Consider the following 24,559-nt stretch of genomic DNA (forward strand, 5'->3'; position numbering starts at 1 on the left):
CGTCACACCTGGCAATGCACGTTTGTGAGTCCAGTGGCGCAAAGATCTTCACCCCATGTTGCAGCAATTTCTTTCCTGCCGGGAGGGGTGCCTTCTAGGATGACAATGCCCCCATCCACAGAGCACGTGTGATCGCCCAATGGTTTGATGAGCATGACACTGAGCCTGGTGTTGGCTCAGTGGTTAGGGTGGCGGCTTGGGGTCCTAGGGTCCTGAGTTCAAGCCCCGTCGGCTGCTGAATTAATACACCAGGGGGTTGACTCAGCCTGTCATCCTTCCGAGGTCAGTGAAATGAGTACCAGTTCCAGTGTGTGTACTGGTAGAGGGGCACTGAATGAGCGACACAGTCGCGCTTCAAGAAATGATAGCTACCCCGGCAGCTAAGCTGCCATACGACGACCACCACCACCACCACCAGCATGACACTGACGTTAACCATACGTCATGGCCTTCTCAGTCACCGGATCTGAACCCAATCGAGCATTGCGTGGGGGAAGGAGGGGGCCTAATAACCCCATCTTGATCGGATGACCCAATGTGTATACTGTTTTCGTGGTGGAGTGTGCTTGCATTCCACAAGCAATCAAATGAACAATGAGTGAACAGTAAGAGATCTATATTTAGCTTCAGTCCAGGCTTCGCCCCTCTAAGGCTGAGGGAGTGAGGCTGCACCGGCTGACTCTCGTTTTGCAGACATTGACGTCTACAGACATTTACGAACAGTGTTGTGATTTCTTCCTGAATCGTGCCTTCGAGTTACCATCCGTATATAAAATTTAAACTTTCTAGCACACCTTGAAAGGAATGTCATTGCAGTTTTGGAAGACCCCGGGCAGTTACATCCAACACATAAAGGAACCCTTTGGTTTGGATTCATCGGTAGTGTTTTGTTGAGATAGATCACCTCTCTCGTCATATCGGTGGACATCCGAAACGCACAAACAACACGCTTTACAAAGCCAACGTTACATTGCAATTACATTTCATGACAAATCCACCACCATCATCATCATCATCATCATAAAGTAGTACGGAGCTGAGGCTGAAGCTGGAGGAATAGGTCGCGCTCCATGGGGGAGGCGTCCCCGTGGGAAACAAGTTCCGCATCCGGGCGGGTTGGAGATCGATTCCGACACAGAGCAAGGGGAGCAGCCAATGAGAGCTGCTTTGCAACGGCGGCGTCGCTCCAGTGCGAAGGCAGCACCCGGAGGAACAGGTAGCACTCCATGAGGGAGGCATCCCGTGAGGAACAAGTAGTGCTCCATTGGGGAGGCGTCCCTGCAAGAAACAAGCAACGCTAGATCTCGAGACCACGCCTCTCCCTTGACTTTATAAGTCCGGGCATCCCAGGACTCGGTGTCGTGTGCATCCAGGGAACAATGGGAACCAGAAGTAGTCCTCAAGGAACGAGCCGAGTGAACGCGAGCCGCTGTGCAGGTGGGCTCTGTTGAGAGCGATCAAGCCAGCCACGGAGCGAGTACGAACAAGCTGCGGAGCTCTTTCCCTGGAGGTGCCAGTGATTACATAATGACATACACTGTCTTTCTCTTGCTTTCCTCATTTCAAATCGTTCACTTGGAATGCACAAGAGCAATCAACAGTTGCCCACCCTCGACTCACTCAGAGTTGGGTTACTGATACACATTCACGATTTCCTCTCCACATTACGAAGCATTCGCCGCATTTCTCCCCACACGGCGCATTACACCATCACCCTCTCTTCTCTTGTCCCCCTTTCCCTTTTCACGTTGGGAGAAACATAAGCCCGCAAGCTTACGTCGAGTGATTGAGGAGTCGCCAACGAGCCCCGCCTTCTTTATCTCTCTGTCTATCACTTTTGCTTGTCTAATTTCCCAAAGTGAACGAGGCACTGATGTCCAGTTTCATGGAAAGGTGATTGTCGAGGGGGCTTGTGTGTATAAGGGTAAGACTTTCTTTAGTGACACTGCATTGACTTGTAAATATGTGTATATTCGTAACCATGACCATTCGTTTCCAACCTGCCCGATTGTCTCTTTCCCTATTGTTAAGACACTAGTGTGTGAATGGTGGATGGGAGCTTTGCCCCGCAGTTTCGCCAGGGTCATAGATTAGCCGACGTCCCACTTACAGTTCTGCTCCGCTGTTCTTTTATTGGAGTGGGGCGTCGAGAGCACAGTTCCCCATCTCGGGGGAATAATTTGCAGAAAAGGCAACGCAGGAATTGGATGCGAGGACCATGCCTACACTGGTCATCTCAGACATCGTTTGTGTGGTTGCTTTGCAGCTCGTCGTGCTGCGGAGTTATCTGCGGCTCGTCGGCGCCAGAGTCAAAGGTCGGGAAGTGTCCAAGAGATCACTTGTGACCCTACCGGCAGACCCGTGACAATATATTATACGTATGTGTACGTGTACATGTATTTGTGTGCAGGTATATATATATATATATGTACATATACTAGCAGGTATATGTAGGACGTGACTTTAAGTCCTCAACTCGCTATCCCCCCCCCTCCGCCCAATATATATATATATATATATATATATATATATATATATATATATATATATATATATATATATATATATATATATATATATATATATATATATAATCTTCTTCCTCTTTCGGCTTGCTCCCGTTAGAGGTCGCCACAGCGGATCAACCGTCTCCATTTCGCTCTATCCTCCACATCTTCCATTGACACTCCAACCACCCGCATGTCTGCCCTCACCGCATCCATTAACCTCTTCTTTGGCCTTCCTCTTCTCCTCCTGCCTGGCGGCTCCATCTTCAACATCCTTCTCCCGATATACTCCGTTTCCCTCCTGTGCACATGTCCAAACCATCTCAATCTCGCCTCTCTCACTTTGTCTCCAAACCGTCCTACCTGCGTTGTCCCTCGAATATACTCATTTCTTATCCTATCCATCCTCGTCACTCCCAACGAGAATCGCAGCATCTTTAACTCTGCCACCTCCAGCTCCGCTTCCTGTCTTATTGTTAGCGCCACCGCCTCCAAACCATACAACATAGCTGGTCTCACTGCCGTCTTGTATACTTTCCCCTTCACTCTTGCAGCTACCCTTCTGTCACAAATCACTCCTGCAACTCTTCTCCACCCACACCATCCTGCCTGCACTCTCTTTTTCACTTCTCTCCCACACTCTCCGTTACTTTGGACAGTTGATCCCAAGTATTTAAACCAATCCACCTTCCCCACCTCAACTCCTTGCAACTGCACCATACCACCACCCTCCCTCTCATTTACGCACATGTACTCCGTCTTACTCCTACTGACTAACATTCCCCTTCTCTCCAGTGCGTACCTCCACCTCTCAAGGCTCACCTCAGCCTGCTCCCTACTCTCCCTGCAGATCATGATGTCATCCGCGAACATCATAGTCCATGGAGACTCCAGTCTGATCTCGTCCGTCAACCTGTCCATCACCATTGCACACAGGAAAGGGCTCAGAGTCGATCCTTGGTGCAATCCCACTTTAACCTTAAACCGGTCCGTCATTCCTACCGCACACCTCACCACTGTCACACTGTCCTCATACATATCCTGCACGATCCTCACATACTTCTCTACCACTCCCAACTTCCTCATACAATACCACAACTCCTCTCTTGGCACCCTATCATAAGCTTTCTCTAAATCCACAAACACACAATGTAACTCCTTCTGGCCTTCCCTATACTTCTCCATCAAATTCTCAAAGCAAACATCGCATCAGTGGTGCTCTTTCCTGGCATAAACCCATATTGCTGCTCACAGATCGTCACCTCTCCTCTCAACCTAGCTTCCACTACTCTTTCCTATAACTTCATGGTGTGGCTTAACAACTTTATTCCTCTGTAATTTCCACAGCTCTGCACATCACCCTTATTCTTGAAAATCGGAACCAGTACACTTAATCTCCACTCCTCTGGCATCCTCTCACTTTCCAAGACTTTATTAAACAATCTGGTTAACAACCCCACTGCCATCTCTCCTAAGCACTTCCATGCCTCCACTGGTATACCATCTGGGCCAACCGCCTTTCCACTTTTCATCTTCTTCATAGCAGTCCTCACTTCATCCTTACTGATCCACCCCACTTCCAGATTCACTATCTCCACCTCTTCCAACGTTCTCTCTCATTTTCTTCATTCATCAGCTCCTCAAAGTACTCCATCCACCTTCTCAACACACTCTCCTCGCTCGTCAGCACATTCCCATTTGCGTCCTTTATCACCCTAACCTGCAGCACATCCTTCCCAGCTCGGTCCCTCTGTCTTGCCAATCGGTATAAATCCTTTTCCCCTTCTTTTGTATCCAACTTCTCATAAGGCTCGTCATATGCCTTTTCCTTGGCCTTTGCCACCTCTCTTTTTGCTTTTCGACGCCACTCCTTGTACTCCTGCCTACTTTCTTCATCTCTCTGACTATCCCACTTCTTTTTCGCCATCCCCTTCTTCCTTATACTTTCCTGTACTTCCTCATTCCACCACCAAGTCTCCTTATCTTCCTTCCTCTGTCCAGATGTCACACCAAGTACCTTCCTAGCTATCTCCCTCACAACTTCTGCTGTCGTTGCCCAATCATCCCAATCATCATCCAATACCTGTCTCACCTCCTCCCTAAATTTCACGCAACAGTCTTCCTCCTTCAGCTTCCACCATCTGGTCCTTGGTTCAGCCCTCACTCTCTTCCTCAACCTCACCTCTAAAGTCATCCTACAGACCACCAATCGATGCTGTCGAGCTACACTCTCCCCTGCCACCACCTTACAGTCACTAATCTCTTTCAGGTTGCATCTCCTACTTAAGATGTAATCCACCTGTGTGCACTTTCCTCCACTCTTGTATGTCACCCTGTGTTCCTCCTTCTTCTTGAAATACGTATTTACCACTGCCATTTCCATTCTTTTTGCAAACTCTACCACCATTTGCCCTTCCACATTTCTCTTGTTGAGACCGTACCTACCCATCACCTCCTCATCCTCTTTATTCCCTTCCCCAACATGTCCATTGAAATCTGCTCCAATCACCACTCTTTCATCCTTGGATACACTCTCCACCACTTCATCTAATTCACTCCAGAAATCTTCTTTATATTCCATCTCACACCCCATATGTGGGGCATATGCACTGATGACATTCATCATCACCCCTTCAATTTCCAACTTCACACTCATCACTCGGTCAGACTCTCTCCTCACCTCCAATACCCTCTTGACATAATCTTGCTTCAGGATTATCCCGACACCATTTCTCCTCCCATCCACACCATGGTAGAACAGTTTGAAACCACCTCCAATGCTCCTCGCCTTACTCCCCATCCACTTGGTCTCTTGTACACACAGTATGTCCACCTTTCTTCTCTCCATCATATCAGCCAACTCTCGCCCTTTGCCAGTCATCGTCCCAACATTCAGAGTTCCAACTCTCACCTCCACACTTCTACCCTTCCCCCTCTCCCATTGCCTCCGGACTCGCCTTCCCCGTCTCCTTCTTCGCCCAGCAGTAGCACAATTTCCACTGGTACCCTGCTGACCACCGGTACCGGTGGCGGTCGTTGGTAACCCGGGCCTCGACCGATCCGGTATGGAAATTCGTTTTGTTGTCCGCATAATGATTTGGCATAGGTTTTTACGCCGGATGCCCTTCCTGACGCAACCCTGGTCGCCTCTTACAACACACAGGGATATGGTACACCTATTCTAACCGGGGCATACACCGGGCCCAGTACAACTGGTACTCATTTCGCCGACCTCGGAAGGATGGCAGGCTGAGTCAACCCCCTGGTGTTTTCGACTTGGTTTATATATATATATATATATATATATATATATATATATATATATATATATATATATATATATATATATATATATATATATATATATATATATATATATATATATATATATATATATATATATATACTATATACATACATATATTAATTCAGTGTCCCAACGGGGCTTGAACTCAGGACCTTTTGGGTCCCAAGCCAGTGCCCTAACCACTGCACCAACACCAGACACACACACACACACACACACACACACACACACACACACACACACACACACACACACACACACACACACACACACACACACACACACACACACACACACACACACACACACACACACACACACACACACACACACACACACACACACACACACACACACACACACACACACACACACACACACACTTTGTTTAAAGTAATATTCCCATTGATTTATTTGTTTTAAATGTACGGTGCATGCCTGTTACCGAAGTTGAGACGAACCTAATGGTGTTACCTGCGGAGTGGATTTGTGGTGAGTGTCACGACACCGGTATTACCCAGATTATATATCAGGAGTTCTGTAACCATTCTCACATTCCTAAAAACGCATCGTGCTTGAACCTCAAACACTGAATGAATACTTTATATTCACGAGAAGAGGTGACATTAGTGCACTGTCACATGATATCGATTTTATCGTTTGTTGCTTGGTTCCGTTTGATGAAATTTACCTAAATTTTAAGTTTTTTTTTTTCTTTTTCTTATCTTTATGATTTTTCATTTTACTGACGTCACGCTTTTCTGACGTCTTGCTCCCCCCTGCGAGGTTTGTCCTTTCCCTGCCCTGACAGTCATATCTCAAGCTCGTAGATGAACGAACTCGTACGTATATCACTAGTACACACAGTAGTTATATATCATATGTATGGATGTCAGACGAATCGACGGTGAACAAGTCAACACAGGATTTGAAGTTGTGTGATCGTTGCAGTATATCACGAGGAAAGTGCTGAGCGTTAAATACCTGAACTTGTTAGATGTTCGCTAACTGTCTGATACTCTGATGTGTGTGTGTGTGTGCTTTTATCATGTCTGTACATCTTCGTGCCCCCCATCCTCCATGCTCGGCTGAAGTTGGCTGGTGGCAGCTGGTGGGCGAGACCTGTGCTTGCAGTGCGGGCTTTGCGCAACGCAAGGTCACCGCCTCCAATCGGCTTAAAGCCTCCCACACCTTCGCCTCGTATCCCCTCCCTACCTGACTACCCCTCTACTCACCGCACTTCTCACCGTGATTCGCAACTTCAGCAACCATCCCCTTATCCGGAGGTTTGCAACAGTCCTCCCGCGTGCGCACACCTGAGAGGTAACCCCGAGCGAGTGAGGAGCCAGAGAAGACGAGACCATCGTGTGGATAACAGTGACGCCTTCGGTGTAAAGAAGGACAACGAGGGTCAACATCATTTAGCTCCATCTCCTTTGGTCCCATGTAAGCGAGAACCGATACTTCTGGAACGATCAGGGACCTGAGCTGACGGCGGAACATGGACCATTGCTTGCTAGGTCATGCCTCCGAGCAGATATCCCGTAAAGACTCCGGTGCATGGACACCTCGTAACTGCCACTGAAAGCGAAGTCCAGCTCCTCCTCTTCTTCCGAATCGACCTCACGTGGCTCCAAGATCTCAAGTCCGTCACGGTGAGCATTCCCAGATACCTGAGTCTCCTTTTGATCCTTACAGGGTGGAGAAAAATCTGCAGCACCTTGGAACATCGCCACGAATGTGTGTCGTTGGTTGTTATCTCCAAATGCGGATTTCAGAAGGTGGAAGGCAGCTCTCCCAGGTTTAAGTGTGTGTGTGTGTGTGTGTGTGTGTGTGTGTGTGTGTGTGTGTGTGTGTGTGTGTGTGTGTTTGCGTGTGCACGCACGCGCGCTGTATATGTGTGCTTTTCGACTGTACGCATGAGTTCACCGTTGCATCGGCATTTTATGGTCACATCGACTGTTTTGTACCCTCAAAAGACAACAAGCCTCTTTCAGTCACATAAACATGTCATACGGTTCGGAAGACCTTTTCTTATAACCAGGCGACCATGCAGAGCAACCCGGGTGCAGGTGGATCATTATGGTTCGAGGTGCGCTCTCTTTCTCCATCGGATCGACGATTAACGCTTCGCCGCCTTTCATCGGGTTCTTGAATCAGCTTAGGCTATAATCGGCTTTCCTGCGTCGATGTCTATTTAATGACCTTGACGAGGTGTGAGAATCCTACTCTTTCATAATCATGATTTTCACAATGTTCACGATCATAGTTAAACATCTCGCACGTCATCGACACCATTACGATGTTCTCCACGCGTCTGCGGTCTCGTACTGCTGTTGCGTTGTAGCATCGAAGAGGACCCCTTCCACACCCCCATGCGAACTCTTCCTGAGGTACAAGGATGTGTTGTGTTATTACCCCATGCACGGTTCATTTTGTCTGTCCTTCTGTCTACAAACGTCAGTTGATGTTTGAACAAGAATCGGAAAACGAACCTGCGGTTGAACCGTACTTTGGCTCTGAATTTGTCCCGATCGCAGATGTGCAGAGAGGAGTGAGATAATAGTTTCACTCTGTCTTCCTGTCTGGCAGTCAAACAAAATGTAAAATAATTCCAAACAGGAAACTTACTGTTTTTAATGATGTCATAAAGGACACAAACAACAGGCACAAAGAACTAATGCACCACGTTAAATATGGTGGTGTAAAAGACGCCGCATCAACGACGGTAAAAAAGTTATTTTCTACAACCTCTAAATTTTTATTTTTTGTCAATTGAATTATTCACAGCACCTATTTAAAGTCCACCCCCCCCCCCACCCTTTCAAAATTTTCACCTTTTTTTGCCTGAAAGCCTGGAATCAATTTCCATTAAATCAGACTTTTCCCACCTATATTTTCACGTCGTAACCCACAACTTCCAAGTGAAAAACAAATTATACAAATTTCAGAAAATTTATTAAAAATACAAAACGAGAATATCTTGCTCAGATAAGTGTCCACTCACCTGAGTTAATACTTGGTGGAAGCACCTTTGATAACAATTACAGCTGTGAGTGTGTTGGGATAGGTCTCTACCAACTTTACACACCTTGATTGGGCAATATTTACCCATTCTCCTGTGCAAACCTGTTCAAGCTCAGTCAAGTTGCGTGTGGAACGTTGATGGACAGCAATCTTCAAGTCATGCCACAGATTTTCGATTGGATTTCGGTCGTGGCTCTGACTGAGCCACTCAGGGATATTTATCTTTTTGTTCCTTATCCACTCCAGTGTGGCTTTGGCTGTGTGTTTCGGGTCGTTGTCATGCTGAAAGGTGAACTTCCGTCCCAATTTCAGCTTTCTTGCAGCGGGCAGCAGGTTTTCCTCTGGGATTTTTCTTTATTTTGCTCCATCCATTTTCCCTGATATCCTGACAACTGCACCAGTCTCTGCTGATGAGAAACATCCCCACGGCATGATGCTGCCACCACCATGCTCCACAGTCGGGATGGTGTTCTTTGGGTGATGTGCTGTGTTGGGTTTGCGTCAAACGTAACGTTTTGCATTTCGGCCAAAAAGTTCCATCCTGGTTTTGTCAGACCACAAAGCCTTTTGCCACGTGGCTTCAGAATCTCCGGATAGGTTTTCTGCATACGTCAAACGGGACTCAAGGTGGGCTTTTTTGAGTAATGGCTTTCTTCTTGCCACCCCACTGTCCAGGCCAAACCTGTGGAGTGCTTGGGATATTGTTGTCACATGCACACAGTGACCAGTCTTTGCCATAAAGGCGTGTAGCTCTTTCAAAGTTGCCATTGGCCTCTTGGTGGCCTCTCTGATCAGTCTCTTCCTTGCTTGGTCATCCAGTTTGAAGGGACAGCCTGATCTTGGCACGGTCTTGGTGGTACCATACGCCTTCCACTTCTTAATGATTGTCTTGACTGTGCTCTAAGGGATATTCAAGGCCTTTGAAATTTTTTCATACCCATCCCCTAATCTGTGCCCTTCCACAACTTTATCCCAGATGTCTTTTGAAAGCTCCTTGGTGCTCATGGTTGAGTCTTTGCTGTTAAATGCACGACCCAGCAGAGGAAACCTTCAGGAACAGCTGATTTTATTCTGAAATCATCAGAATCACTACAATACAACACAGGTGGAGGCCAATTAACTTGGTGTGTGATTTTGAAGGTGATTGGTTACACCTGATGTGTAAATAAAGGTGGAAAAAAAAATCTGATTTAATGTAATTTGATTCCAGTCTATAAGGCAACAAAAGGTGAAAAATTTGAAAGAGGGTGTAGAGTTTCTATAGACACTGTACTTGAACACTGAAGAACACAAATCGCCTTTTTGGCACTTTCAAAACCCTCCGTTTCGCAGGACTTGGACAAAGTATTACGGCATTTTCCGTTATCTCGACCAATCAAATTTGCCACTCGTAGACCCTGCCCACGTCCTTGTTTCTCAAGACTACGGGGTATGGTGTTCCATGAACTCTCTGGTATGTTATTTATTTATTCTTAACCATTCCGGAGTTTTTGTTTGTTTGTTTATTTCTGACGAAACCTAAGTTTTTAAATGAACTGATAACGATCTATACACATGGAAAAGGGAGTTGAGCACCCCCAACAAAAGAGTAGTTTGCAAAAACTGTGAATTTGAATGAAATTTAAATTTTCTTTCAAACATCAATGAAAGAACCCTCAATGTGCAGGTTGTACTTTCCATCCATCACTAGACCAAGGGCATTGTGCACACCTAAGCACGCACAGCTCGGTCGGGATATCAACATGAAAAAAAAACATTTACACTTCGTCAGGGTTTGGATAAGGTAACTATATAGCTGCGTCCTCCCATTTGCCAAATGTGTTGCAATGGCCCGAGGAAGACTTGGTTGGTGAAGCCCAAAGATGGGCAAATTATTGGAATGAATAATGTTGGGATGTCCCATGGAGAAATTGGACGTCAATATGGCTTCCATCGGATTGGTCAATATTGGTCCGCAAACATCAACAAAACAATGACATCAAAGACAGTCCTTGATCTGGACAACCCAAGGTGACCTCCAGAGAAAGTACATCTCTGAGTACGCTCGTCAGACGTATCCCATTTGCCACAAGCACAGTGTTGTTGAATGAATGGAATCTCCCTCGGAGGTTATCCAGTAGAACCGTCCAGAAGAGGCCTCGTGCTGCACGTTACAAAGCCGGCATATCGATAAGACCCTTTTATCACCCCAGAACTCCAAGCAACCCACTTGGCACGATGCCGGGCAAGTCATCACCGGAATGTCGCATCCTGGAGGAAGATCCATTCATCTAATGAGAGACCATTTCTCCTGCAAGTGACTGATAGGACAACTCTGATTTGATGACGACTTAACATGGCCTGGCCTGCACACCCGAGAATATTGTACAGTCCCATCCCATCCGGTGGAGGATCCGTTATGATTTGGGGCTGTCTGCTAGGATTGTAAACTTGACCTGTACAGGGTAACCTGAGAGGTTAAAGGTACCGTGAGGACATTTTGGATCATGTTGTTGTTCGACATTTTGCCAACCACCCACTTCTCGCAAGACCTGTATCCATGGACGACAATGCTGGACCCAATCATCCTCGTGCAGTTCCCGACTTCTTGCCAAATGATGCCATCACGACGTTGCCCTGGGAAGCTCCTTCTTCTTTTTCTTTCTTTCGTACGTAGCCCATGGCTGTGGGTGGCATCATTTGCTGGGGTCGCAGTTGTCCATGGGCAGCAAGAATTGCTGATTTATCTCCTTTCGAGCACGTTTGGGACCTTCTTTGGTGTAGATTTAAGAAAATGGGATTTTTTTACCCTCGCTGGAGGACGGGGTATTGCATTTGGGTTTGTCTGTCTGTCTGTCTGTTTGTTTGTTTGCCCACACACAACTTTTGTGTTTTTCTCCACAAGCACTTGTTATATTGAGACGAAATTTTCACCACAGGAGTGACTCCTCATGTAGAATGTTTTATTGATAACTGTGATGTCATAGGTCATGTGGTGTGGCAGCCATGTTGGAAAAACAGAAAAACTTTGGACCTCTGTAGTCTGTATCTCTGAAACCGCACAAATGAGAAAATCGAAACTTGGCACACGGCAATTACTCCGCATGGGGAATAAGTGCGATTTTTTTTTTAATGACGTCATAGGTGCCTTCGTTATGACGTCATAATTGCATATGCAGAACACGACATCCGATCGGTATGAAAATTATTGAGGGTCATCGAGGAATAAAATGGTTCACAGTAAAAATGTTGATGACGTCATCAGTCACGTGATTCGGCAGCCATATTGTTTAACAAACAAACAAAAAAAAAACCTTCAAAAATCTTCTTCTTTGAAGTGGCTGAACAGATAGAGGGAAAACTTTACAAGTATGAGCGCCTATCCATGAGGATTCCATTCATCATTATTTAATTAAAATTGAAGGATATACGCACTTGAATACTGCGCAGGGTATCGTGTTCTGTGAACTCTCTAGTTTTCTTGTTTATTGTGATTATCCATGGAAATGCAGGGGAGTAACTGCTGAAATCTATCTGTCCGGGTTCTTCCCAACATCTTAGTTCCTTACTCCTTTCAGACTTCTTTCTACTTTTTCACAATTCTCCTTATTCGTTCTAATTCTTGCTTTTTTATCTTTTGGTTTATCTCTTTCACTCTTCCACTTGCCCGTGCACTTTTAAACCTATCGTGATCGCTTTCACTGTTGATCGTGATCTCTTTAATGACACTATTTATTATTTACAGTCACTCTCATTGACAGTGAGTGATTCATCCAATAGACCTTTTTTGGCCAAAAAAATTCCCTTGGACAATTTGTCCTTTTGCGTTTACATATTAATTTATCGCACTTCTGAAACCCAAATTCACTTGTGCTCTTATCATATATATATATATATATATATATATATATATATATATATATATATATATATATATATATATATATATATATATATATATATATATATATATATATATATATATATATATATATATATATATATATACAGGGTGTCCCAAAAAAATGTAGTCACTCTTTAAATGATAATAAATGTGTTGTTTATTGACTTAGAAACAAGAATAATGGTTAAATGTATAAATGGATAAATGCATGTTTACAAATGTTCAAACTGACGACGATCACGTTCCAAACACAGCCGGTAACGCGGACCAATGGATTAATGTTGGAATGTAACTTTTCCAATTAATTCGCTTCGAAATGCGATGGGCGCTTGATTTTGGGATTCCTGTCTCATGAGCCATTTGTCGAACAGATTTCCGTGGGGATCGGTGGAGGGTTTCCAGCAATCGATTTTCCTTTGCGGGGGTGGTTGATGACCGTGGTCTTCCTGAACGCTCCTTATGGACGTCATGCACAGTTCCATCTGTTTCTAACTTATCTTGGATGCGAGCAATGGTGCGTCGCGTTGGTGGATCTTTGTGAAAATGTCTTCTAAATTGTCTTTGCACTTCCATGATGTTTTCGTGCTTCCAGTAGCACTTTATGATACATTTTCTTTCTTCAACACCTAGTTGTACTTATGCCATTATTAGGGTCAATTTGATCTGAAAATAAATGAAAAATTCAACGAGTTATGAGGAGCCAAAATGTGAGTACATTTTTTGGGACACTCTGTATGTGTATGTGTGTGTATGTATGTATATGTATATGTATATATATATATATATATATATATATATATATATATATATATATATGTGTGTGTGTGTGTGTATACATACATATACAAACGCTCAACAATGTAATGAGCCCAAAAAAGTGAGGTATTCTTATGTTCTGGCAATTCAGTCTTTATGATATCAACTGCAAGACAAACCGTAACAATTATACGGACAGCGCGTGTATTATATTATAACGTCTCGCTCCTCTTGTGATGTCACAAGCAAGATAAACGGTCATAATTCATTGAACATGTATTATGTCCAATTAATATATTCTCACTTACATCCATCCTTCCACAGGTCCAGCATACTCGCCAGGTAACCGGACCATGCGAAGATGCTAAAAGGTGCGACCCCGATAACGGGATCACCACATGACCACCGGTGGCTCTGGCAGCAACTGCTTGTTCTTGCATTGCTGTGCGTGCTGATGTTCAGCGGACTGGCCGTCGGGGCCACCTTCCGTGCTGCCGTACTGGGACCTTGGGCGTGCGAACCGCATTTTGCCAACATATATCCGGAGGCTGCCGCTGCACTAGCAGTGCGTCGGATCAACGACGACCACTCCATGGACCTTGGATTTTGGTTTGAGGCCGTGGTTGTACGACAGAGTTGCAGCGCATCCCATGCCCTCGAGGATTTTTCATCCCTGCGAGACCGTGTGGCGGCCTTCGTGGGTCCGATGGACCCTACTTACTGTGGAGCCGCGGGACTCCTGGCGGGAGCCTGGGACAAAGCGATGGTGACTACCGCGTGTCCGAACCCAGCACTGAGCGACGTGAATCTCTTTCCCACCTATTGGAACCCACTTCCTCCGCACGCACGGGTCCTCTACACCATGTTTAAGAACTTCCGATGGGCGCACTTGGCCGTGCTGGCGGCCGACCGGGCATTCTGGCTCAGCACAGCACGTGAACTGGCATCGGCCCTTCGGATCCTGGGCCTACCAGTGGCACTAGTAGCCGGAACGGGTCAAGGACGTGCCGGGGCGGAGGCAGCGTTGCGGGAAGTGCAGCTCTTGCAGCATGTGCGCGGTACGATGATGTTATTCAGATTTCATGGATTTCTTTTTCGCTTTGTAAGTAACCGCTGAGAGAGAGAGACAGAGACAGAGATAGAGACAGAGACACACACACGTCTTGCAATCACCTTGTCTCACAGATAATCACCTTTTACCTCGTCTAACCCCGGGTCACCCAGTTGAACTACCTTTCTGGGTAGTTCAACTGGGTGACAACTGTCCTCAAGAATAACGACCATTGTTATTCTTGAAGACAGTTGGAGCAATTTGGAGGGACATTTCAGGGAAGTCACCAAAACGACAACGAACAAAGTGAATGCGATATAAGACTGGGGGGTTTCAGTTCTCCGAAATTTTTGGATTGCTGGCCTGGCTTTTTTTTTGTTGTTACAAGTGCAAAGATCGACACTTTGATCAAAGGTTGACAGTTCAATCTTCACTTGTACATGCACAAAGAACGATACCTTGTTTTCATTTAGATACTCATGAGACAATGCGATGACATACAGTGTGACACAGTACTTTGTTTTGAACTGTTCGGTGGTGAGTTTTCTTGTTCCTCTACAGGAATCCAAGTTGACCTTTGGTCGAACACCCACTATTATAGCAAAGAGTCCTTCATTGTGACCGGTTGGTTGCACGCAAGAGCCTAAGGAGCGATTTACAGATAACATTTGCAATTTGGCCAATTTTCACCACCACCCACATGTTTCATATATGTCCGTTCCTTCCCTTCTTCTTGCTGTTATATCTCCTCCAAATTGATTCCGCTTATCTCCCCACTCCTCGCATACTATACTCTCCCCTTGAAAACAACTCGGTGAGGTTTCCTCCTCTATCTGTGTCTCGAACGCATGCAGTGTGCAGCACAGCGGGGACAGATGGCGAAGCCGCGTTTAAAGGGCAAGATGGGCACGGGGTGTCCTTGGCTTTGGGCGGGAATCGGGGGTCTGCAGAGTGGAGAGAATATGTTTACACACCCACGCGGTGCTGATTTGCTCCCACCCCATTCATATTTCAGTGATCATCATGTGCATGCCGTCGGCACTGCTTGGGGGCCCTGAGGAGCGCGTGCTCCTGGAAAAGGCGCGTGACTTGGGCATGACGCGCGGGAAGCACGTGTTCGTACCGTACGACACGCTCACGTACAGCCTCCCATACGGTAGCGCCAGCTACTCGGCTCTGACCAACAACAGCCGACTCCGAGCTGCATACGACGCCGTTCTGACCGTCACGCTGGAGTCCGAGAATGGAAGTTTTTACGAACAGCTCCAGGAAGCGGAGCGACGGGGCGAGGTGCGGATCGGTGGCCCATTGCACGAGGTACGTCTGGATGCAAATTCACAGCGACAACCAAAAATAAAATAACTATTAGGGTCCGTATATGTACGCACTAACAATCGATTCCCATAAAACAAGGGAACAGAATAAGAGTGAACCACATCCAGTGAGTGGACTAGCATCACATGTACATTTTCCACACCTTGAAGGTTGTTAATGAGCCAGCTGGGTTCATACCAATTCAGGGAAGTTCTCCTGACATTAACTTGTCATCCTGAAGCTTTCAATCCAATTCCCGATAATACCGTGTCATTCACTTGGATTTGAACACACGACCTCTGGGACCCAACCAAACACCCCTCCTGTCCACCAAACCACCACTGCACCCTTACGTACACAGAACCTGAATCCGAGGGATGTATTGATCAGGAATAGGGAATTAAAAAGGGAAGGAAGCATTCTCAGAAAAGGGAGAGGGGCCAGTTGAAAACTCCACCATATTTGCATACGTAATATATGTACGAGGCCCAAATGACACTACCGTTAGCGCAAGTCCCTCAGAGGGTGAAGCACGACATTGTGCAAGTTGAGCGAGCACATGACGTCACTCGAGTCGGGATATGTCTGTGACTGCTTTGATTCCTCATTACACGTTGTACTTGTTTGGTAACTCAAGAGCTTTGACAAAACGATGTTAGTAACATGTGTGACATCACAATAACAGTGGCAAACAGGCTTGGGAAATGTGTGCAAGCATGCTTCCGCTCGAGAATGGAAGCCTTAGGCTGAGTGGCTCTCGGGAAAAAGCGCTCTCGGGTTCGAGTCCCGACATCTCTTGTGGTGCCAGCAGGGCGATACCGCATGCTTGAGCACACTATGCTCGGAGTGAGCTGGTTTAGGCCCTTTTCAGTTTCTGGTATTGGCACTTGAATCTTCCAGAAGTATAACCTGCATGACAGCCCCATTTGGTGAGATGAATGGTCTCCAGGTGGAGTTTGGATCGGATTAGAGCTTAACCAATCAACGTCTCGACGGAACATGAGTGTGTGACGTCAACTTGGGTCACGAATAAGAACGTGCACAATTCGGAACGGAGCAGAGTGCACAATAAATGGATGTCGTCAACAAAAAAAAAATTGGAAATCCGAATAATATAATTCAAATCACATGTGTAATTGCGATTATGACGTCATAATCATTCATCATCATCTACCATCTTTTAATTTAAGCTTGCTACTACGGTACAGGTATGTCCTGACCCTCTAAAATATTCGCACTCTATTAATTTGCCCTTCGGAGGACACAAGAGGTGGGAGCATGTCACGAAAAATATTGGGACAGCACAGTCGAACTTGAAATGTACCCTGCCATAACCTGCACGTGCATATTCTTTTTCCCCGCAATGCAAAGCAGCACGTGCTTTGGAAAGGTGTTTTTGGAAAGGTGGAAAAAACCCAAACTACAGCGAGGGCCCTTAGACGGCTTGTGGGTTGTTTCCTTGTCAGACTGTTGCGTCCATGAGGAATCGGTCTCAGGATGACGAAGTTGAAAATCTGCAGTTTCAAGCCTGACCAATTCATAATAGGATGTCATGGAATCCACAGCACAATCTACCACCGGACCTGCACTTGTTACTACTATTAAGGAGGACTGGTGTCATGTTATGCTTGATGTACCTGTGTACTTGTTGCTTCCAGCTCGAATGGGCATCCTACTAGCCATTGAATAAGTCCCGCGTATTCTCTTACTGTCCCAATACTTTTGACAAGACACTGTTTAGGTACTGACTCTCCCATATTCTGAACCCCTCGTACACCTGCAGGTCTCTCCGTTCTTCGGCACGGTCTACAGCTCGCTGTATGCGCTCGCTTCTGCTCTGCACGCGTCACGTGATGCCAAAGGAGATGGCCGAATCTCCGGCACGACCCTGGCAGCGGCATCCGAGAAACTGGACGTGCCTGGCTTTAACCAGCGTCTCCGGAAAGGTGGGAGTCTCACACGGTATGCTGTGCTGGACACTGACGGGAGCGACGGGCGCCTAGCACGCGTCTTCTCCCTGGACACGGGCTCCGGAATCCTGAGCTCCACGGGTCACGCCGTGCACTTCCCTGGGGGTCGACCCCCACGAGCGGACGCAGAGTGCTGGTTTGAACCTACGGGTGCATGCATCGGAGGTGCGAGCTTTATCTTTCCACAGTTATTTGTATCTAGTCTTGGATGTTGCTCAGATCTTTCACCAATCATATACGAAGGAAATCTCACAAGATGGAAGATTTTATAAATAAATAAATGTTTTGAAGCTCGTTTAAGCTTCAACATCCCAACAGGTGAACGTAATCGAGAAAAATCATCTTTTCCCCCAGGTGTGGACCCGATGTTTGTCCTTTTGGTATTCGTGGTCATCCTTTGTCTTATTTTCGGAGCTGGTGCTTTCACTTACCTGCTCAGGTACCTCTCAATATTTGTCCCGAGTGTCACGTGATTTCGTCCTCTACTTTGATTTGGGAGTTCACCTGTTTGAATCCTGATGTTTTCCTTACTTTCACTCGAATCATTTGCTGTTGTCCGATTTTTTTGTTCTTAATTAATGAAGTGTTTCCTCCATCCCGTAACCGGTAATCAGGTACTTAAAGACTGTCGGTTAAATTCAAAAAGTAAAACAACTGTCGGTTCAGCCATAGTCAGTCCAGCGTTGAGCGTCACCTGGGGCAGGGTGACCAGCTACATTCCTTTTGCTTATAGATATAGGTTGAAGATCCAATGGTACTTTTTCAAAGGGGAATGCCATTGTGTGCTGGTACCCTGGTCAAATTCTAAAATTCCCGCTTCATTTGAGCACTTCTGGAAATTGGAAACGTTTTGAGCATGTCACAAGGTTTCTATGCCTCTGATATGACATAACTACGTTTAATAAATAACGTAAGTCTCGACTACATAAACAGAAAATGTCCAATTTGTTTGTTCGCTCACTACTCCTTCAGTATAGTTACCGTGGGATTTGAATGTATGCCGGCAACCGACGCTGATGGCAGATGAATTCCGATGGCTCAACGTCCCGTCCGACGAACTGCCCGCGCCCTACCTACGGAACACTGGTCTGGTCGTTTACAGTTGGGTCGAGGATCGAAGAGAGCTCGAAAGCAGTGATGCCGTGTCGGCCAATTGTAATGACCCGGGGAGGTGTTTTAGTTCCTCAGGTCATCCCCTGACTAAGTTGTAAGTGGAGAAGGGGACAGAATGTGATGGGTCAATGGCCAATCTCTCAGATCACCATTTTCTTGCATTTCCCCAGTTAGCTCATTTGCATTTTGACTGCCATTAATGTTTGCTCTACCACCTCAACAACACCTGTTGTTTGTTTTCTGTTTCCATCATCTACGTTCTCCACCTTCACTCAAACCTTTGTGTCCCAGACGGCGCCTCCAACAGCTGCAGATGTTCAAAGGACCAAACAGAATTCTACTGACCATCGATGACCTGACATTTGTGAACCCACAGCTGAACCGCAAGGTAAGTGTACATGTTTGACTTCATTTGGAGCCTTAGATCCAAACAGCCCCTTCATTCCATTGTACTTGCAGGAGATAGTCAACGAGGAGTTTTTCATAACCTGGTGTACCGAATTGAATGTGGCATTGTCTTCTCGGTCTAAGCACATCACCGAAGATGGGAAGACGAGCATCACTGGGCGAAGCTTGATAGACATGAAGGGTACGAAGACCCCACGGCACTCGCTCTCAGAAAAAAGCATCCCACCTAACCCTGAGACCTCGTGTGTGGCGCTCTTCGAGGTACCAGCACAACCGCCGCACTCACTCAATGTGCCCTCGCCACCAATCGTATCACGAGTACGGCCTAGTGGCGAGGCTACTGGCCTGGCATCGCAGAGGTTGCGAGTTCAAATCCAACTGATTTGGCTCAGGGAAATTGTTGCAACATGGTTCTGCTTTTGTCTAGGAATTCTCACTTCTCACTTCCCCCGATGGCAAAAATCAACTTCTCACTTTCCATCTTAAATCAATCTTTTTGGCACAACCTCAGTCGATAATCTCTCGGCTATGACATCATCACGTTGCGCGTCATACCTTTCGACAATGCTGGGCCATCCTGGACTGGTATCAAAGCCCAACTCTCAATTCGTGCCTCAATCTATGGGGAGGGGGCACTGCATCAGTTCATTAATCCACCTCCCTGGTAATGATGTGATCAGGTGCTGCTTTGGCATGGATGATACGTCATGTGAAGAGAAATAATTAAATAATGGGTTTAAAAGGCTTAAATTTTGGGTTGTGTTATTAGTGTTCCCTTCTAAACCCCCTGGCTCATGATGCAGGTGAACCCAGGTTCAAACTCCATATACCATACGTGTTTGTCCATCGTCTACCGACGTCTGCAATTCATGTGAATGTGCAATGGTGTCCACTCGTCTCTGTCCTCTAAGTAGTTAATATACAAAGCTCTATCACAAGCCCCTGATTAAAGTAGAGTAACTAATTATAAAATATAACAACAAACAATGGGTACAAGACAATGAAAGCTGCCACTGCAAATAGGTGGATATAAACCGAATCGTGGTGGGGGTCGTACTAGGAAAGGTACGTGTGCAAGGGGTAATGCTGCCATACGTGTAGGTCTATGCCTAAACATGACTGTCCACATCATCATCATATCAATCATGTGACTGAATATCATCATCAGGTGATTTATGCCCTCGGTGTTGTTTGGCAGGGGGATTGGGTTTGGCTGAAAAGGTTACCAGCAGGAAAGTTTGGTGAGCTGCGACAGGCAACGACGGGAGTCTTTCGCAAGGTTTGCTTGCCGTCACAATTTCGATGATCGACCACGTGACGCGAGCTGAGGCCTACCCTTAACACCTCTCCTCGCACTCCCATACAGCTTCGCGACCTGCGACACGAGAACGTGAACCCTTTCCTCGGGTTCTTTTGCGACTGTGGTGTGGCGGCCGTCGTGACGGAGCTGTGCTCTCGGGGGAGCCTGGAGGACCTCATCCACAATGCAGATATGAAGCTCGACTGGATGTTCAAATCCTCGTTGCTGCTCGACCTCATCAAGGCAGGTCGAGTTCAGGTTTAAATCCTTCGAGGTTCTCAATTTTTGCTTGGGTGTCACTCATCAAGTTTAACCCTCACCGCCGGCCTTGTCTAATTTAGCTGCAATTATGTGCTTCATATTTTAGCTACGTTTAGTTACGGAGAAGTACCACCAACCGAGATGGTCTCTGTTTTTGTTGATGAAGCCATCAAGGCAAAAACAATGCTGTCCAGGACTAACATACTTAATCATAAATTCTGATGCTCTTAATCGTTCCTTGAATACCTGCACCTACAGGGAATGAAATACCTGCACCACCGTGAGCTGGTCCACGGGCGCTTGAAGTCACGAAACTGTGTGGTAGATGGACGTTTCGTCCTCAAGATCACCGACCATGGTTGCAACGAACTGATGGAAGTGCAGAGGCTTACTTGGGATGAACCCGGAGCTGAGGGTAAGCGGAGGCCGATCCGCGCAGAGTTCCAAGGTTTGGGTGAAGCCCACCCCCTCATATTAAAAAAAAAAAAAAACATCACACGGGATGTCATTGTATTTTGTAAAAATATATTTTAATAATTTCGTGAATAGTGTATGTACTGTACAAAGGTAAAATATTTTCTGGGAAAGGGCGTCATTTGAATGTGTTGAGGGTGGTCTTGTGGACGCACCGCTACCACCTCGTCCCCACATTCAAAACAACCCACGCGAACGAACTGCCCCTTCTAGAACCCCGGGATCCACCCCCGATAGGATCTCTAAACACAAAAGGTCTCTTCGATCTCTCCACCCTTTGACATCCAAACCCTGTGTACCAAACCCCTCATTCTCTGCACCCATCCTTCCCAGTCGTACCCAACCGCTCCTGGACTCTGTGTGTTTTACACCTGAGAAGGTGGAGAAGGTTCTTTCAACCCTCATCTCTGACAAAATCATAAAATGGTCAAAGACTTGGAACATGTCTTTCAATCCTGACAAATCTCACACTCTCACTATCTCTCTCCCAGAAAGGACCATCTGGCAACCCCTCTCCATCTCCCCCTCCCCCAGCCCCCCCACCCACCCACCCCATCTACTTTCTTAACAATCCTCTTGAGGAAGTTGTCATTCAAACTCCTTAAGGCCTTCACCTGCAGATTTATGGAAGACTGCTCTACCCTCTGGGCTAGACACCCTTGTTTTACACCTTGCTCAGCTTGTTGCTGTGGAAACCAAGACCTTTAAAATTATTGGAATCTCCCATGGTTAAGCTGAGTCTATGGGCCGATCACTTCACCATCAGAGACAGGTCAGTGGCAGAGACGGCGACCCGGACTCGAGTCACAAATTTTGTGACTTTCGAATTTACTTGAGACTTTGGCCTGAAAGACTTGAAAGTTGAGGTTGCAGACATGTTCACAATGACGATGAATGAATGAACACTAGATCACGATAAATATATGTCTTGGTGATGTGTTTGTGACTAATTCTTGCAGGGCACACACAGCCCGTCAGCAGCCCCCTCCTGGCGAAACTACCTAAATCCAGGATCACTGCTCACCTCCACTCGTTTTTTCCTCTTTTTTTTTCCCCCACCTGTGGAATCAACTTCCACATCCTCTTCAATCTCATTCTTCTCTCCAGGTCTTCAAGACTGTTGATCAGCATTTCAGATCGTCCCCAATCCAAAACCATGATCTTTTTCTACCGTCGTTTACCTCCACCCCATCTCAATCCCCCCTCTTTCTAATTTTCCAGTTTTCCCTCCTTGGAATTTCCTTCTGTATCTATCTTGTCCTGCACCTCCCCCCCCCCAACACCCATTATTTGTCCAAGTCTCCATCTATCTTGTCATTCAACCCTATTGTTGGTGTCCCCCCCACCACCCGCAATCTTCTGCTCATCCTGTTCTGTTGCATCCTGATCCATTCAGTGTTCAGCTCTTCCACGAGCCTTGACCCGGTATACAAGAAAAACACACGACAGACAATAGAAACGAAACATTGTCCGTGGTTGAGAGGCCTGTTTAGCAGGTGCAGGTTAACTGATCCGTCACCAGTTGATTAAAACACCTTCCTTAAGTGGGATTAGGCATCTCCCTGTGGCACTGAGGTGTCACCTTCCCTTTCGATGAAAACGTTGTGGTTACCGAGATCTCCTGCGGGGCTGTAACATTTACACCACAGCGGGACACGCCAAGCGAAAGTAACTTGCGGTGACAAGGCCGTGATGGCGAAATGAGATGCAGTGTGCAGAAAATCCACAATGGGTCTGCAGGGACGGGCCAAAGGAGCCCTCTATATGCTAGCTATGCAAGAAAACAAATTGAGAAAAAGGATAAAGAGGGGAAGAGGTAATGGGGCATGAAAAAGCTGCATCAAGGAAAAGGAGGTAGTGGGGGGGGGGGAAGACACACACACACACACACACACACACACACACACACACACACACACACACACACACACACACACACACACACACACACACACACACACACACACACACACACACACACACACACACACACACACACACACACACACACACACACACACACACACACACACACACAGTCACCCATTATAATTGTTAGTCTTTTGCATTGATTTGTGCACGTTGACTTGCGTTGAATAAAACAAACCCTCGAGGACACCATGCAGACTCATGACATTTCCTCTGTTTGATGAGGCCCAGTGGCACGATATCGAGCTCACCTTATGCCTTTGGACGGCAGAACTGTTGTGGACGGCACCGGAGCTGCTGCGAGACGCGGAACTGTGTCGGCTCGGAACACCCAGGGCCGACGTCTTCAGCTTTGCCATCATCATGCAGGAGCTAATCGTACGAGGACGTCCGTACTGTATGGTTGACCTCACAGCGGAAGGTGTGTACAGCCCATTGACCCTGTGTTGTGTTTTTCACTCAACAGGCCCATGTATCTCCCAATTAAATGGTCTACAAACTAGGTCTAGTCTACTAACGAGGGACCTTTTCTAAAATTGGATGTTGAAGATGGTGGAAAAGATAAATCACAGAGGGATTACAAGTAAGAGTGGGGGAACGAGGATGAGAACGCCACTCGGTGGAGCACATACCTGTGCCAAGCTGAACGGTTTATGTTTTGCATCCCACTGATAGGCCAGATCTGTATCCGGAATCTAATCGGCTTGTTCTTGTCACCAACACAAATAATTATCCGCCCACAAGTTTTCGAAACATCATGCTGTTTGTCGTTTTTAGCTCGATCTCTCAATGGTGAAGAAACACTTCCGGAATTGAAAAAAATTCAAGTATCCGGATCTTCACCAAAATCGGATCAATTCGTCCTTGTCACATATATACTCAACGTGTTCACCAAGTTTCGTCCCGATCCGTCTGTAACTTTTAGAGATAACGTGCTCACAGACAGACGGGGGTGAAAACGTAACCCCCGTCCAGCTTCGGTGGCGGAGGTCATAATGGAATTTTAGGCCAGTGGACCATCACAATCATAGTGTTGAATCTTAAGACAGAACACTAACAGCACAGTGGAATGATATGAAGGTAGATAATAAGGGCGGTAGAATAAAGGTGTTAATGGAGGACCTTCCTGTCCCCTCTCCCCCCCCCACCCCCACCTCCCTCAGGTATGACCTCAGAAGGAATTAGCATAATGATCCCCCAGGTATGGGGAGGGGCATTCATTGTGAAAGTTTAAAACTGTTACTGAAAGTTATTTGTGG

General features: G+C 46.4%; 1 protein-coding gene across 1 annotated transcript in view; it reads left to right on the forward strand.

Annotated features, from left to right (window-relative positions):
* The window catches only part of GUCY2F (guanylate cyclase 2F, retinal), a 59,646-nt gene that overhangs the window by 19,087 nt on the left and 16,000 nt on the right, over window positions 1-24,559 (forward strand). The window contains exons 4-13 of the mRNA XM_085863406.1: window positions 13,805-14,538; window positions 15,547-15,848; window positions 17,629-17,980; window positions 18,170-18,254; window positions 19,220-19,316; window positions 19,388-19,597; window positions 20,535-20,615; window positions 20,703-20,879; window positions 21,156-21,312; window positions 23,572-23,721. Of these exons, the coding sequence (XP_085719532.1) occupies window positions 13,842-14,538; window positions 15,547-15,848; window positions 17,629-17,980; window positions 18,170-18,254; window positions 19,220-19,316; window positions 19,388-19,597; window positions 20,535-20,615; window positions 20,703-20,879; window positions 21,156-21,312; window positions 23,572-23,721 (2,308 nt within the window). The 5' untranslated portion in view covers window positions 13,805-13,841. The remainder of the gene's footprint in view (window positions 1-13,804; window positions 14,539-15,546; window positions 15,849-17,628; window positions 17,981-18,169; window positions 18,255-19,219; window positions 19,317-19,387; window positions 19,598-20,534; window positions 20,616-20,702; window positions 20,880-21,155; window positions 21,313-23,571; window positions 23,722-24,559) is intronic.

Source organism: Eptatretus burgeri, chromosome 17 (assembly GCF_056783735.1).
Source record: "Eptatretus burgeri isolate ZD-2024b chromosome 17, Ebu_testis_v1, whole genome shotgun sequence".
In the NCBI taxonomy this organism is placed as follows: domain Eukaryota; kingdom Metazoa; phylum Chordata; class Myxini; order Myxiniformes; family Myxinidae; genus Eptatretus; species Eptatretus burgeri.